Source organism: Coloeus monedula, assembly GCF_965178545.1.
Source record: "Coloeus monedula genome assembly, chromosome: 3".
NCBI lineage: Eukaryota > Metazoa > Chordata > Aves > Passeriformes > Corvidae > Coloeus > Coloeus monedula.
Window position 1 is genome coordinate 15,613,219 of NC_138783.1, and position 18,206 is coordinate 15,631,424.

At 39.8% G+C, this 18,206-nt stretch overlaps 1 protein-coding gene across 4 annotated transcripts in view; it reads right to left on the minus strand.

Moving 5' to 3' along the window:
* Positions 1-18,206, minus strand: part of APP (amyloid beta precursor protein) — a 222,561-nt gene that overhangs the window by 67,761 nt on the left and 136,594 nt on the right. For 2 of the 4 annotated variants that reach the window (XM_082279366.1, XM_082279365.1), the window contains exons 7-8: positions 10,381-10,548; positions 2,768-2,901 (exon numbers count right to left, since the gene is read on the minus strand). In XM_082279366.1, coding sequence (XP_082135492.1) covers positions 2,768-2,901; positions 10,381-10,548 — 302 coding nt within the window. The remainder of the gene's footprint in view (positions 1-2,767; positions 2,902-10,380; positions 10,549-18,206) is intronic. The other 2 variants (XM_082279368.1, XM_082279367.1) reach the window with 1 other exon arrangement.

Sequence of the window (18,206 nt, forward strand, 5' to 3'; positions counted from 1 at the left end):
GTGAACTACGATGTGACATAACCACTGACAGAATCTTGGTCTCTGCTCATGTGAACATCTTTATACAAGAGAAAAAGAAACATGAGTTGTCAGAATTTCATGGTAAATGAAGGGAAATCTCAGAAAGAGGATATGCAGAATATTTACATTTTCCCTGATGACATGTTTTTAAATATTTCACTTCAGTATAATTTTTTTAGTGATAAACTTCCTTACTCCTCAGATGATTACATTTTGCATGTCAACTAGAATGCATCTGATTTTTTACTAGTTAATTGGCTATTGCAAAGTAAGGTGTGCACCAAATCAAATACTATTTTAAAACTAGCCTTTTAATTAAAATTAGCCTTTAAATAAATATCTGTGTTTTGTGAACAAACCAGTCTATTTCAGAGTATGACATTTATCAAGATTAAAGAATTACTTGATCATTTTTCCTTTTTTTAATAGAAGAAAAATGGGCATTTCTGCTCTTTATAAGTCTCCATTTTTCAGCTTTGAAAGAACTGGACTTTGAATAAAAAAAATGTTTGGTGCAGCTGGAAGACTTGTCTAGTGACTCTCACTTGTTACCTTTTATTTTACTGAGAAAAGCATTGACAGCAAAGGCTTGCTAAGCTAATTTATTCAGCATTGTTTTTAACTTAACAAGTAATAGTTTCAGATTCATTTTCAGCTACATATATATTTAAGTTTATATTAAAAACATACCTGATTTTAAAGAAAATGTAAAAAGCAATTTTAAAATCAACTTCCAGAAAAGGAAATCAGTGGTGTTGGACATAGATGTTCATGTGAGAAAACACAGAATGGTGAACTAGCTGCCTTTTCTACTTGCCCATAGTATCTACTATCTTTTGAACATTTGACAAGTTAACATGGAGAGGCTATTTCAATACTGTAAAAATCATAACTTAAGTTTCTAAAAATTAGCTTTGCCTTCTACAAGTAAACTCTGATCTTGAAAGCTCTGCAGGGGGTCTGTGTACTTCAAGACATATGTCCTTTAAGATGCGATTTCATAAGCAGCTTAGGCAACTTAATGATTAATTTTTTAAAAAAATGTACCTATCATGCTGCTGTTTACCAGGGCCGACTTAATTTGCTGAACTGGCTACAGCTGGCTTTTGACTTGATTTCGGAGGACTGACATTGCAGGAGATGGGCAGCTGACCTACCTCACCCCCTGTCCTCTCATTAGTGCTGATAGGAAGGATGGCTAGGAATGTGCTAATGAGGGCACCAGCTCCAGCTTCAGTCAAACCTCTGAACCACAGCCTTCAGTTGTGAGGGCCCTCCAAATGCTCATGTTAAAACAGAAAATACACAGTTCACCCCAACACTGCCCTTAATTACTCAGCTTGACCTTTACATACTGGGATTTTGGAGACAAACATGGAACCACAGCAAGAATCTGAAGACTATGCCAAGGAAATCTGCTTTGACTGTCCTTTCCTTTCAGGAAATCCACCTCAACAGCATTTTTTACAAAAAGGTTATTTCAAGAGGAATGACTGTTGGGGTGGTGACTGTATTATCCACTAACACTCTACATGCCTAGTCAAGGCAGGGTTTCTCCTCTGCTAGGCAGGCTGTGTGCCTTTTTTATTCTCCAGACTCCCTGCCCATTAAATTGGCTCTATTTTCTCTGTTTAGAAAGGAGACAGCTTATTTGTGCTTCAACACTTCCCAGGCAGATGAGGAGCACCTATCTTCCTCTATCTATGACATGTCACATTCTCAGTATGTGGCTTGCACCAGTCAGATGAGTGCTTCAGGTAAGATGCCCTGCCCAATTTATTAGAAAAGTGCCAGGCACAGCTACGGTGCCAATAGACAGGGACTTACACTAAGAGCTTAATTTCATATTCATTCACAATTTTATTTTCATTTTTGGAATAACATTTTAGCACAGAGCTAAAGGCTAATGTATCAGTAACAGACAGGCACAGTGAAATCCCATCAGGGGATAATGAAAAAAATACAGTAAATTAGCTACATGGGTATATGAAGTGCATCTGAATTATACTACATTCATTTTTTGTCGTTGTTTCATTCTCAAAAAATATGCATCACGGACTTTCCTTTAAACCTCTTATATTTTTTCTTTGCTGTTACTAAGGCAGAAACTCTGACCATTATTTATTGGCATTACCATTATAAACCCTGCTTCTCAGAGAGTGGGTAACTCATCTCTCACTGGATTAAAACCAGTGTACAATTTCAGGCTACACGAATCTGTTTGGTTGAAGGGAAAGAAAAGAGTTGATTCAGTTTGGATTTTCAGTTCAAAAGCACCATTTTTACATCTTGACTTTAGATGCATATCATGTTACCTTGAGGCTCAAGACCATTAGATGAACAGATGTGATCTCACATTACCCCAGGGCACACACAGAAAACCTCAACACAAACCATTTCCCTCAGCTGCCCCAAGGGAAGGATAACAGTGGCCAAGTTCTTGACTTTGAAACACAATCTTACAAAACAAACATTCTTTCACAAAGATGAGAGACATCTTTTAGTTCTTTTCTTTTAACCCTTCTAGTAACTGTATCGACTTATGATTGCAATGGTGACACAACCGCAAATGTGTGTCAGTTAGCTGAATTCTTAGATAAGAGTCAGAAAGGCAGTAAATTGTGTGTTTACACATTGCAAATTGGCAGGGCACCTGGATGAAGCCTTGGGAAAGAAGAAGATGAAGGATCATTTATCACTTGACAGACAAACTCACACATTTAGGAATAAAGAAATCTCCCCTTACCTGAGACATTCTTTCACGATGCTTAGCTTCAAGCCTCTCCTTAGCTTTCTGGAAATGTGCATGTTCATTCTCATCTCCAGGTGTCTCCAAGTATTTGTCAACAGCATCAGGAGTGCTAGCAGCTGTGGTAGGGACTGATGTAAAATTTAGAGGCAGAGAGAGGGAGGGGAGGGAGAAGAAAAGCAGAATTTCTACTTTAGTATGGGAAAAATTTAGATGGACTAATAAAGAAGCATCTGTTCTCATTTCCATCGGAATGCAGCCATCTATCTAGCCTCAGAGGAAGACACAGAAACAGGGTTTAGATGAACATGTTACACACAGCAAATACATATAAATACATCAGGATTTCTTCTCCCTCCCTCACCCCGTTTTATAAACCAGGAGAAACTCAGCAGAGTGAACAAAATAATTTTCTTGAAACAGGTTAGAAACTGCTGCCAAAAGAAAAATTTCAAGTATGAAAAAAACCTGGTAACGAATAAAGTCCATAAGCCAGCAAAAAGCCCCTTGCAAAGTTACATGCTTTGTACGTAAGTTGATTTTTAAAAGGTAAATTGTAACATATAAGTGTGAATGCAAATCCATTTTAAAGTACTTATGGACCCCACAGTACCTAATGAAATACCTCAAATTCCTCCCTTAGTGACAGTTTGGCTTCACAGATAGTTACTTTATTTGTAACAACTTTGATTAAAAAAACTCCTCACAAAGGCTGGAAATAATCAGCAAGCTTGCACTAATTGCCAGCCATTGCTGTTGGGTAACTAGGAAATAGCTGTGACACTGGTAGTGCATTTGGGCTAATTCAAGCAAAGTGAGCAAGAATTCCCTCACTATGCAGTGATATCCAACCCCTACTTTGCACAGACTGCTTCTGTTTTCCTTTAATATGTTAGAATTTAAGTAGTTGGTATGGCATCAAACGACAGGCAGCTTGAAAGAGTTTAGTGAAATCCCTCAGAGACTCCTTGGAGAGAAAAATACCCCACCCAACAAAACATACCATACTCCTATTATTCCTGATCCATTAGCTTAATTAAAGGTGATACTTGCCATCTAAACTAGGGTTTAAGTTGAATTTTCTCATATAAAAAGCCTCCTGTGTAAGAATGTCAAGATACATTTCCTACCCGTGCACAGCTAGAACCTGGCAATCAGGCCTTCCATGAATGCAACTTCCTTTTCACCAACCCTGACAAATACAATTTTGCCTTGCTAATATCCATTCGAAATTCATCCATTAATGGCTCAGATCACGCCTCTCTGAGTTCTTTGATGCACTTCATGACTGGGAGCAGGTCTCCAAAGCAAAACTTCCTCAAGCATGTTTGCAATACTCTGCTGCAAGGTTATTCTCTTTCAACTTATCATAAGTTTAAATATTTACAAGAGGAAAAAAATGTTAAATTCTTCACATGTTGCATCAAATGAGAAAAAATCCAAGACAGAAGTATTTTCATGAGCATGACTTCTGCCAAGGTTGTAAACAAGAGTCATCAAGTTCCAGAGGGTAAAAAGATCCAAAACAAAAAATGCTGTGGTTAGATCCAGCAAAACAAGTTACAGTAAACATTGCTTACAACAATACCTTATATTAATAAAATTCTTAGTGTTTGAAATTAGTAGTAGTCTTACTCTGGGATACGAAAACTTTTGCATTATTTCCTTTTTGAATCCTAAACTTCACCCACTTACTTATTAAAAGGTCCAGTACATATGTGGTTCAAAGGTGAAATAAAAGTGCAAATGTATATAGACTAACAAACTGTGAAAACAGGAATTAGTCACTTGCATCCTACAACTAAAGGTTGTAGTCAAAATTAACAATTTGAATAGATGATATTATAAGTCACAGTTCTTTAATGTCTTAGACACTGGAAGTTGGCATGCAAGTTTAGCTGCCAAAACATTTTACTTCTTGCTAACAAGGGACATGTCAACATCCTAAACAAGCAAACAATGGATAAAGGAAATGACTGGCAACAGAAGTACAATCTTGTAAGCTGCTGCTGTAAAAGGTACAGATCTTTATTCACAATACACCTCTGAAGAAAAATTAAAGTGGACAGTAACTGCCACTTAAAAATCACCAAAAGATTTAGCAAATATGGAAGTTCAGTATTTAGTCTAGAGAATGAACACTACTGTACCTAAATTCACCCAAAAACCTGTGATAGTGCTTTAAAATGACCAAAAATAAAACCACATGAGTCAACATTTAAACTTCCTACTAAGTTTCAGGGTTTATGGCAAGGAAGGAGGGAACTGACAACATTGAACCCTGCTGGTTTCCTCTGTTGTGAGCCACAGAAATTCAGTACTATCATAAAAAACCCCACAACTATTTATAAAAGGTCCTTTTAATGATATGTCAAAATTTTCAAAAACTGACTGTGCCACCAGAATACAACTCACTCCCACTTTGAATGAGGAACAAATGAAAACACGCTATTATTGTCTTGAGGTGATTTTATGATAATACTGTATTTCCCTATTGACTGCTTTATGCCCAGAAATGGGACCCCCAGCTTTAAACTGGGTCCAGGAGAGGAGGAAGAGAAGCCGAGTGAATTCTTCAGTGCAGTTTGTATTCAAGGACTCACACACGCTCCCCCGTGTTCTCACCGCTGCAGAACTGAGGGAGCACCTTCGTGCTTTTAGCCAGCCTGTTAGCTGAGGCAAGAAATGTTCCCATACTAGCACACTGAAATCCTCCGGAACTTCTTCTTTTTCTTCTGGAACTGTTCAGCTTAGCTGCAATCCGAGAACCAGATCATCGGACCCTGTGGACTGACAGGGAGGCTGCAGGGACACTGCATCCTGGCCTCGGAACTCGGGAGGGGCCAAGCCAGCTACAGAAAAGAACTTTGAATCCAGCAGCTTCCTCCACATCGAGGAGGTTTAATATTTTAACAGTTACTCATTTTTTCTGCGTGCCATGCAGGCACTCTGCTTGTTAAAGAAATAGTATTTTTCACTTTCATCCAAGAAATTCCTTTTGTATCTGTGGGGGAGGGAGTGCTGAAACCTGCCTTCTTACAAGGAGACGTTCATTACAGGACATTTCCTCCTAAACTTGTCTCAAACTGAGACAGTCATGAATTCCGCTCAGCTCTGATGGCTGCAGGAGCTGCTGGGAGAGCTGTCTGAGAAACGAAGCACATTTAACAGAATGGATTTTCCCAGCTTTTAAGTCCCCAAGTTAAGAATTAAGCATTAATGTATTTCAAAATAGTACTCACTTAAAAAAATACATTTCCTGTAGCTTTAAGGATGTTTAAAATGCAACAATTAAGAGACAAGTAAAAAAATTAGTACAACAAATTACTTTTCAGTATGATAACAAGACAGAAATCTTTCCTTTGTCTCATGACAGCAATAGGTTTGCTTATTCTTGTCAATATATACTCATTCTGAGGCCATTAAATCCAAATTAACCCCCTGACAGATTCTGTGACTTCAAAGGAGCCATTATGGACAGTCACACAGTAGAAGTTTGAATCATTATATTGAACAGAAACCACAGACAGTACTGAACATTCTTAATAAAAATCAGTAGAGACTGAGCATGTTGTCTGACAGGCTGAAGGAATTGGTAACATCATCCTCAAAGCCTACTACTTCTAAAGCAATTATGTATCTATTTCCATGGAGTCGGATGATAAATGAAAAAAAAATATGACAGCAATAGCTCCTACCCAACAGTTAAATCATTCAGTCAGATGGCAGAGACCAGTCAAATCTACTGAACATGGAGGCAGTCTAAGGCTTTGCACAAAAGGACAGACCAAACTTTCCAGATCAAGGCAAAGAGACTCAGCAAGAAAGCAGAATAAAACGTGCTTTTTAAGAAAAAGTGTTCAGGATAGTAGTATTCCGATTTTGCAGTATATGGGTATTTGTGACAACAGGACTTCCTCACATTTCGATTCAGTCCAGTTCCAATTCATTACCAGAAAACCTGACTCACATCCCACACTTTCACCCTTTGCCCAGTAAACAACTGAAACCCAATGCTATCCACTATTTCGTATTACTCTGTACAATCTAACAAGTTGTCTTGGTTTTGAAAGACAGGTGTCTGCTAAGGAAGGCAGAAGCCTCCCTTGAAGTGGCAGATAAAACCCCTTTCCCTCTGAGTTATTATAATTTTGAAAATCAAGGGCCTTTAGGCAAAGATGTGGGAAATAGGAATAACAGTCCTTTACTATTATATATATAACCAGTCAAACAAACAACAATAACTATGGCAGTAACAGCAAACAATCACAAACCCAGTCCCAGCCTTCTCGGCTGTCGGGCCCTTTCCCCTGGGGTGCAGTTCCGCTCGCAGCCGGCAGGGGCGCTGGCGGCTCCCGGTGAGCAGGGCAGGTGCGATGGTTCCCCCGCGGCTGCAGGGGGCGCCCCGGAGCGAGCTCGGGAAACACGCGGCACCAGTGCCCTGGGATCCCGGGAAGGGAAGGAACAAAGAAGCTTCACAAAGCTCTGGGCAGCCGATCCCAGGCTCTCAGGAACAGCAGGCTGGAACGGCAGGCTGGAGCGGCAGGGGCGAGCACAAATCCCGGGTGGCAGAGGACATGTATCCAGATGGGAAAACCCCACGGATGCCCAGGCAGGCAGGGCGAGCAGGGCTACAGCGTAGCGAAAGCTCAAAGCAGCAGCGGGGCAGGGCAGCCACAGCTCGGCCTCCAGCAGGGCAGGGAAAGTGGCTTTGGGATCCCGGCGTTGTTTCCAGCAGAAAAGGAAAAAAAACGGCTGAGAAGAGGAACCAGCAGCTCCTTTCTCTGCAGCTCCTCTCTCTGGACGCTGAGAGCGAACTGAACCCACACCCCGGTGAAACAAAAAGGTGGCCAGGCCCTTTTGTCTTTTCTTAAGTACCCGGCGATTTATCGTCTTAGTAACAGAATGGGGGAAAATTCCTTTAACAGGAAAAAAACTAGGTCTCTTAAAAACCCCAACACCAGTTTATCCTGAAAAGCAAACTATACCTAGACAAAGGAAAGATGTGCTTTAGCATCCATCTTGCCTCCTGCCTAATAGAGGCTTGATTTTTGTTTTAATAGGACACAAGGGAGCAACAACAATCTGAACTTTGGAGAGAAAAGAAATAAAGAATGGAATAAATACATTAATAATAATGAAGTGAGGAGGAGGCACAAAGATCAAATAGAAAGACTAAATTAAGGGTGACGGGGCGAAAAATGACAGCAGAGAACAGAAGTGGCCTTGATGGAAACTATTTTACACTGTTTTTCTTTTCTTCTGTGAGATTGGGGTGACGGTAGTGTCTGTGCTACCTCTTTCAGCAACATTGGATTAGTACTAAACATAAGACATCATTTCAGTGGTGAAACTTACTACATTCAGCACTTCCAATTATTTTCATTACAATTTTTATTCAGCAAAAATACGAAGAATAAGCAGAAACAGCATGGTGAGACTGAAACAGTACATGAAAGGAAAAGAAAAAAAAGTTACTTCAGGGATAGAAATAACAGGTGTATAGATGAGGGTATAGAATACACTGACATAACATTAAAAACCAGGAATGAAAATATGTGGATACAAATATTGCTGCTAGCAAGAGTTTTTCTTGCTTCTTTCTAAGCCTGTGAGATACTTTTCTCTCTCACAAAGATAGTAGCAGAGTTCTACAAACTATGAACACCTGCAACCTTGCAAAGCCTTGTTTATGGTACAGTAGAAAAATATTTTGACAATGGATGTTTTAGGATTCTAGTCAATCACCCCAGGGAGGTGGCTGATCCTTCGTCCAATTAGACTATGAAGAAAAAAGTCTATAAAAGAGTTTGTAAAATAATTAAATAAATCAATCTTGCTGCACAATTACTGCCTGCTGGATCTCTCTCCTCTCCTCCCTATGGCTGCGGGATACAGTAATAAAAATGTAACTGAAATAGCTTGGAAAGTGTATCCGCATAGACTCAACTCTTGTTTGAGAATCTACTGAAGAAAAAAAAGTCAGGGAGAAAAAAACCTACGGGAGATACAAAATCAGTTTGAGTTGCACAAATAAAGTCAACCAAGCTCAAGTACTCAGCCTAACTACATTGTCCTTAAAGAGAAAATTACTTAGACCAAAAATTTGGAATTCCAAAATAAACCAAGAGAATCATGGAAATGGTAATAGTCTTGTCATTGTTTTATTGAAATGAATCTGAGGAAAAAAACACCCAGACAGACAACAACTTCCATTAGACAGAGCAGAATCTCCTGAGTAGAAGAGAAGATAATTTATCCTCCCAAAGAGAGGATGCAATCAGAGACAAATCATGTTTTGCATCTCTGTAAATATCTTACCTAACACAGGAATGGCTCAAAATGTTCTTCTGTTAGTAAATACATTAGACCTCACTCCAACCTCCTGCACAGATCTCTCCCTTCACTACATCTTCTGTCTTGTTGCAGAAGCTGACCACAGTTCATGAAGTATCCTCTTCACTCCCATCATGGCAGATTTCCCCACGTCCCTTCCCTGGAGCTTTGCCATAGACAGCTCTAGAAGACGCTGAGATAAAATGCAGCTGGAGCATCAGTGCAGCAATCCTGCCTCCAAGACTGCTCTTGCTTCTGCTCCAATAAAATACAGGTAAGCTCCTCTGCTCCATGACACACATAGTAACCCTTGCTAAGGCTCTTCATTTGTTTGTGTGCATTTTTAACCCTTACTGAACCCTTTAACCTACTCACTAAAAAATGCTCCTAGGCCAATTTTGGAAAATATTTTACTAAAAGGAGCCCTGAGATGCTGCTTGTGTTCTGCTCCTCTGTGCCCTGTGAACAGGCAGGGCAGTGAGACATGTACTCAGTCTTTAATGTGTCAGGTGTAAATGTCAGCTGATGCTTTCCCAGGAGTACCTGCTTGCAAGGCACATTGGGAGACGAGTGTACAAGAGGCTCTCAAAACAGAACCCATCTGATAAAACTAGCACCTAATTTATCAGCTTCAATGGCGCATGGTGGAGAAAGCCACCACTCTGAATCAGTGCAAACATCCTTTTTCAGCGAAAACAGTCATTAAAACATATGGTTGAGTTAACGTAAGTGGGAGATGATTCACCACAAGTGCACCACAGCCCTTAGGGGAATGTAAAAAAATCAAATGTTTTCATTTGTCTCCTTTTCATTGCAAACACATACAAAATTCAACCAAACTAAAACCAAACAAAGCCAAAAAAATCTGGAAATATGCATTCTAATTTTTTTTGCTTAAAAAAAAAAGGTCAGAAATACAAGGGAATACACTATAAAAACTATGAGATATTTTTAAACTTACCTGAGGCTTCCCCTAAAGTTTGTGTTTTTTCCTGCACATGCATTGTACATGCACACACACAGACACATGAAATGTCAGTACGCTTTGACAGAGAATAGAGAGAAAGATGGGTGCGAAAGCCTCGCCTGAGGAGGTGTTAAGCTCTCAGCCCCCTACTCAGAGCCCACCTACAGTGCCAAGAAGTCACCCACTACCATGCCAGGTTAGCAAGAGGCCAAGGAGGCCTGAGTGGTGAGCAGAGGTGTGGACAGTTAGGGGTTAGTGTGAGCCCAGGCCCGCTCCCCACACGGCGGGCGCTGTGGAGGGCACTTACTGATGCTGCCACAGACCGCCATGCAGTACTCCTCTGAGTCAAAGTTGTTCCGGTTCCCACCACAGCCGCCGTAAAAGAAGGGTGCACACTTTCCTTCAGCAACGTCAAAGTACCAGCGGGAGATCATCGCGCGGCATGGCCCAGTCTCGGCTTGCTCAGAGCACACCTCTAGTCACAGGAGACCCGGAGGAACCACATTTAGCATGGAAATGGTATCGTCTCGGCTTCTTAATTAGGTGTCTCTCTGTGTCCACACACTCAAACAGGGAAGGAGATGCACCAAGATGGTGCTTTAGAAGGAGATGCACCAAGAAGGAATTTTGGGGAATAGAAAACCCTTCCCCAGAGATAATGAAGGTAAATTTTGAACTGACTCAGATTCCTGCCACAAAGTCTCCTTAGCCTGACTATATCTGATGTTTTTAGCAACTTTATCTGTACACACTGAGAGGTGTTGCCTTGAAACCAATGTGGAATTTCATCTGCTTCCAGGCCAGAGGGGTACAACCACCAACTGACTGAGGGTTTGCTGATAGCCCTGGGCAAATTCCTGCCCAAGCAGCTTACTTGGTACTTGAAAGGAAACGTCTGCAAGTAGAAGGAGACACATTTTCTCTTCTTTTTTAGGTCTACATACTCTCCCTGATCAAATTATACAAAAGAAAACAAACAAACAAACATTTAAGCATTATAGTGGAAGACAAATGTTTTTCAGACACCTATTTAAATGTAGCTAGCGATGAAGAAACTCCCTTTTGCAAGCTACCCAGCACAGGGTTTTCAATTCACAGTTCAAGGGCTCACATACATAAAATTACTGCGATAGCTTAAACCATCCATGGGAGGAAATCTCACCCCCAATGAATACATATACAGGAAAAAAGTTAAAATTATTTGTGCTTGTGATCACTGTGAGCTGCCATAGTCTCTGCCTACATCCTGCAACACAGGGAAACCTGAAGGAAGAACCAAACCACACAAATTAAAGGAAGACAAAGCAAATTCTGCCTGCAATTTGGAGTTCAGCCAATTACACATGTAAACGTATAGCCCTTTACCAATAATGTTCCAAACAGACAAAAACAGTTTCATCTTTCAGTGTGCTGCACAAATAGTTTCAAATATACATAATATTAAGCACCAATAAATCCCTCATTTACTTTCATCCCACACACTAACTGGCAAACAAACTGCCACGTTAAACTAGAGGCTTCTAAATTCTCTGCATAAATTTGAATTTTGTGGAAAGCAGATTCCTAAGGGTTGAAAGGTAGGAAGAAATATCAGTGCACCAGCACTGGAAATCCTCTGCAAGCTCATCACCTCTCAGATGCTGGCTACAAAGAATCCTGCTTCTCAGTGTCTGTCCTGATCTGTCAATTCACTATCCTCAAAAGCACACAAAAACCATAAATAGGTTTTAATGTCCAATTGTCACTGGCAATACAACCTACATTTCCTTAAATATACAAAAAAGGTACAATTTTACATGTGTTTAACTTACTCATGTATTCTAACTATAAATAATATCAAGAATCAATTTCAGGAAGCATACATTTAGTCTGAGAGAAACAGATCCAAGATTACCCAACCATCAAGGATGTGCTAAAAATGCTGCACTTCTGTACAAAGAAATTAGGCAGAAAGGAATACTGAGGTTTTACTTGAAGAAAAAACAAAGTAAGTATCATTAATTGCATAGCACATTAATTACAATTAATTGTATATTACCATAGGATTAATTATAGACCATATTTAGTATACAAGTAATTCCCCTGATTTATTTTAAAATCAAATCCAGCCATACTACCCAATTATACAGTCAAATCTTGACAAAAAGCTAACTTTGCACAGTCTTGGAAAAGCTGTCACATGTCAATTAAAAATTAATACTGGCTTCTGACATAAAATGGACAGGTACAATCAAAACAATTTTTACTGACAGGAAATGTAATTTCTGAAAATACATAGGTCTCAACAATTCAGTCTTTCTTATTTAATGCTGATTGTGGGCCAGCCTCTAGCAACACAGTTAAGCATCTTCCAGGTTTCCTTCAAAATACTTGTTTTGCTATCAAAACCGATTTATTTTGCACTGTTATCAGGTTGGAAATTGTTTACAGATTTAATCTGAAATTTCCTATAGGTACCTCTCTCACAGAAATAGCAACAGAGATTTGAATGTGCAAAAGCAAAGGTTATTGTCCATCAGATTGGACTTTGGAACTGGTGAATTAAGTCATTTATACACATGAAGATGCACTTGAACAAGTGTTCAGTAAACCACAGAGTAACATTAAAAAGAGCAAGCCTGAAGCTTTGCAGCCCACGTTGTGGCCATGGCCAGACCTCCTGCCTGACCTGTCACCTCCCACCACAGAAGGGACATCCTTCCCTCCAGCCTGCACTGCCAACCTACTGCTCTTGGTGAGACCTACATGGTACTTAGGTCACCACAGAGAGAAATGCTCTATTGTCTTCTAATGTTTATGACCTAAATGGAGAATAAACAAGAGAGGGGGCAGTGGTCTGGTTTACTGTTTCATGACGGCTCTATTAGAGTGAAGAGTGGTGCCAGTCCAGTCTAGGAAACTTGTCACTGCTGTCATTCATCCCTTCCCAGTGTCACCACCCCTATCTGCCATTCTCTGTGGAGGGCTCAGAGTAGCATTCCTCCACCTCTGCTTTGGGGCAAAGGTACATTTTTAAACCAGCTTCTATTCCTGGGCAATGGTCCCATCACCCCTGTTCATGGGCCAGATGCTCCTCCCGTGCCTCTCTATATCCCCATCCATCACTTGTCCTTAAAAGAAAAAGCCACCGCATTTGGTTCTCAGATGCAACACCTCAGCTGAGAAGATAGGGAAATGAAGTGCTGAGATTGGAAACTCAACAAGTTTTCTCAGGCTGTTAATCCAACCACCACTTCCCTTTCCTTCTGCTGCTGCCAAGTGTAGCAATTAATGTCTATGAGAGGTAACAATGGTATTTTAGCAGATATTAGGAGCAGGCAGGCAGCATGCACTGCTAAATGATTCACTGTGGGGTATGCCCAGCCCCTGCCCTGGACAGATCTCTGCTGAGATAAGATTTCGCAGTTGCCCAGCAGGACTCCGTGGAAAGGCAACCACTTTGGTCACAGCGAGAAAAGACAGACCCACAGTCCTTTAGGAGACACTATGCAGATCATTCGTAACCCATTGGCCTGTACCCATCCCAGATCCTCTGTAATCCATTGGTCCTTTACTGATCCCCTGTATCCCTATAAAAGCAAGCCCTCCGGCCCCTGTGGCTCAGAGACGGTTCTCGTCCCTGGCTTTCCCCTTCGCCGGAGGGGACCAACAATAAAGCTACCTTCCATGCGGAACCAGCCACACGAGTCTCTCCTCGCTCTCTGGTCTGGCTTGGCCTGGAGGCTGCCCTGCAGAGCTGAGCAGGAATCACGAGCTGATAATCACTAAAGAGCTGACAGCCTCTGCAAGGACCCTCCTGCCAGCAGCTGAGGGAAGACACTGGGCCTCGGGAAGGCGATTCCTTTCGGGACCATCTCCCCGGACCGGTCACCTCTTCCTGGGTCAGAGCCACTGACCTCACCACCAGCTGTAATAATTCACCAAAAAATTAAAAGCTGTCTTTGCTTCTTATTTTAATTCTGTTGCTGAAAACTGAGGCAAAAGATGAGTTACTTTTTGCAAATGTGCAAAATACCACAAATAACTTGTATCCAGTACAGCAGTAACAGTGAGCTTTGCTTTGTTTGAGGAACTTGCTCACTCTTCCCCCTCCAAAGACAAACTTTTGCCTTGAGTTTCAAGAAATTGGATACAATTAAAGAGGACAAGCCTTTGCCACAACCCAGGTTCATGAACAGCTGCTTTTAGACCCTTCAGAGTTTCCAAACCAACCTACTCCAACACTCAAATTTCTCTCATCCTGTGTCCTAAATCACAGGTGCTAATATCTTTGTTCTCCAAAACATTAGACATGACAAATTACTTTTGAGATAATCAGGAAAGCGTAATTCAATTTCCCCCCATTCCATGCTTCTTGTACTTACTCCAGCATGTTGGGGCAAACCCAGTTGTTTCTAACCAAGCCAGCAACACTCCCTGAAGGACAGTGCTGTGGCAAAGCTTGTTGATTTGCTTTTAAATTAAGTAGTTGAATACTGAAAACTAATCAGTTACATTAAACACTGGCACTGACTGTGTTATTTTTTCTTTGCAAAGCATGGACTTCAGCACCCTAGGAAATACAGTCTTCAAGTATGTGGACATTGATTTATACTGGCTTTATACGAAGTACTTCCATAAGCACTCATTTACCAAAATGCTGTAAGTAGAACTCATTCGAATTTATGTGCAAACATTTTAGATACTTTTGATGATCATTTTTTACAGAGGGAAATATAAAATATGGTTCTGAATGGCAGTTTAAATTTTTCATTACCATTTTTTTCCTGCTACTTGAAGAAAACTGATTTCAAATCAAAGTGAAATTATAATTGCTTTATTTCAAAATCTCAACTCCATGCTTTTTTTTCCATATGGGACTTAAATTTTTAATTACAACATTTTCAATAGAAGAATTGGAAATAAAATTTTATCTTCTAACAGGGAGAAGAATTAAAGCTACATTTACATATTTCTATCACTGTAAATATCAAGTTTACTCAATATTTTTCCAGTGTATGAATTTATATACGTGATCATGAGAACTAAGCTCATTTAATGCTGGCAGTCAGCCCCAAACCTTAAATCAGAAATTAAATTTGAAGAGATCTAAGAAAAAAAGGACCACCAGGAGGAGGTAGGTTACTAACTCTGACCTGTCCTGGAAATTGTTTTCCCATGTCTAGTTTACACCTCTGAGAAACGTATTTACTTTAATGCTACAGAAGAAAGGCTTATAAATACTGCAAGGTCTTGGAAAATACAGACATGGTAATGGAAAATATACTGTATTGATGAGCGTTTCTGTACTACCAGTCCCGCACGTTTGAAGCTGATATAAAAGTACACACAACTAAATCATACTGGGGGTCTGAACCAGCCCACTAGCCCTGGTGTGTGTTTGCTGTCTGCTCAAACTGTCAATTCAAACAATCACACGGGACTTGAATGCCTCTTCAATGAGGACCTCAAACACTCAGTTGCTTAAGTATATGGGATCAGATCTTTTATTTTACCATTTATATCTTGTTAAAGAACAGAGTAAATAACTGGTAGCTGCAAGAGAGGCCAAAGGAATGAACCTCTCAAATATATATCATGAGATATATGCTCCCCTTCTTCATGCACTAGTATACAAAATATCATGACTGGACTAATTTTGGCTTCCATATCTTCAGGAATTGAGCTATAGTTTGAGGATATTAGTATGTATGCCTCTATATTAGTCTTTATTTTTAAACTAGCTGAGAAAAATTAGGCAAGAGCAAATGCAGTTCTTCTTTTAGTTATACTCTGTGTTCTAAAAAGGCACAACTGTTTTTACTCAATCAATCAAAAGGGAATATTTGAAGATCATTTCACTGAAACAAAACTTCCTCATTTTGAATATATAGTTAGAAGAGGCAACCAAATTTTAGTTTGAGTATTAGAAGACAAGAGCTAATTTCAAAAGATGTTTTTGGAATTAGGAGAAGACAGCTGTGAAGCTGGCACATGCTCGAGGACTAAAGTTGGTGCTCAAGCTACACAATTGCTAAAATGCTTTTTTACAGAGGAAAAAAAAGCAAAATGATGACTTCTCAATGCAATACTGAGGACAGCTCCTCTAAAGCTGTTAAATACCCTTAAATTGTAATTTCCATCCTGTGTAATCAAGATCGAATTTCTCTCTGTTTATTCTTAAGCTATTGCAAGGGCATATTTAGAATATTAAAAAAAATTAATGGTATACTTGGCTAAAATACAAAGCCTCATAACACTGAAGTGGAACAAATGTGTGAAAATATATTTTCTATTTCTTGTGCACAACAGAACTACACTTGGAACTAATGTGCCATTAAGTTACCACTGATGGCCAGAACGCAAACAAAAAGTCCAGCCTGATTTTTAAAATCTAGGCCAATACAGTTTCATGAATTTATGTGTTTTAGAAAAGGTACTATTTCCACATAACATCATAATTCTGCTAACACGGCATAACAGTGTGTTATGTGTTAACAGTCTGGATTAGCCCAGAAAAGAATTCCAGTCTTTTTATACAGCAAAATCTTCAGCAAAAAAATATGCAATTAATTACTGCTTCAGTATAATAAAATGACATTTTCTCTAGGGAAACAGATTCTTGGTAATTTTTTCTGGCAGGATATATTTCAAATGAAATTACTCTCCACCTTCCAACTTTACATAAAATAACATTAAATAATACTAAACTGTGTTTAGTATTTCAGTACTTTTGCCCTCGACCCAAAAAGGTAATAGTATGTTGTGTCTGCATCAACAAGATCACCAGATTATAAAGAAGATTTCCTCCAATTGCAACATATAATAAAGTATTATATTATGGTGGAATAGCTGTATTTAATTTTAATTTAAATTAAAATGCCTAATTAAAAGCTATAAATGCAAATCCATTAGGTTAATTTTATCAGTTCTTGTTCATAAATTAGAGCAGATGATCATTCTTAATGAAGATCTCATAGCAAAAAACTCCAGTGGATCTACCCTAATGTATACTATTTATATAGCAACCAATCATGTTTTCTTGATATGAAATGCAATCACACATCATTATCTCTCCAAATAAAGCATACTGTATAGTCTTGAAGCCAAGGAAGAAGAACAAGGAACTACTACTGCAGTACAAAGATGACAACCTTTTAAAGAAGAAAAGTTGCCCTGGTAAGCTGTGGACTCCCCATCCCTGGAAGTGTTCAAGGCCAAGATAGACAGGGCTTGGAGCAACCTGGTCTAGAATAAGGTGTCCCTGCCCATAGCAGGGGGTTGGAACCAGGTGATATTTAAGGTTCCTTCCAACCCAGACCATTCTATGATTCCATGAAAGTGGGGCAAAGCTACGGAGTAGAAAAAAACCCAGTTAATGTAGCATACACTACTAATACTGTCCCAAAATTCCCAGCTGATGGGTCTGGCAATCAGGGTTAATTTTTAATCAGGTCCCTTTCTTTAGAATATATGGTAGAAGTCACTGAATAGATTTTAAATCTTTCAGATAAAAATCTTAAGAAAAAAACCACTCATGATGGATCAATGACACTAAAACCTACCATACCAAAATCAGGCTACTTTTCTCTTGCTAGGAAACCAGCATATGGTCTCTCACTTGCAACTCCAGACTGTAAATACAGTTAAAATGTCACGTGAAGCAGCACTGCTTAGATTTTTCCCTAACTGTCTAAAGAAATCCAGCTGAATTAGAGAAAGCAAAACCAACTGATAAAGGGCAATATTACACTGCTGGAGGAGGCAGGTGAGGCTCATGCTGCCAATTCCCCCACATCTGCTGGCAGGTGTGCAGAGAAGCTGCCAAGTGTTTTGTGCCAGACTGTTGTGCTGACCCTGCTGCTCTCCTCTAATGAGATCTGACTGTGATGTTGATGGGAAGCACTAAGTGAAAACTACTTTTTCTTTCAAGAGAGACTAACTTTTCTTGTCACCTCCTGTGTCCTTCTGCTGTCCTGTGCAGAAGGACAGCAGAAACAATGATGGGGGAAGCAGTGCTCCTGCTTGCGTCCATCATACACTGGAAAAATCACGGGGAGCCTGGATCCTCAGAAGTAGCTCTGCAACACCCATGACACTGTGGCAATGATAGCAGAAATTAAACCACTCCCTCGCCTAAATCCTGGCCAGCAG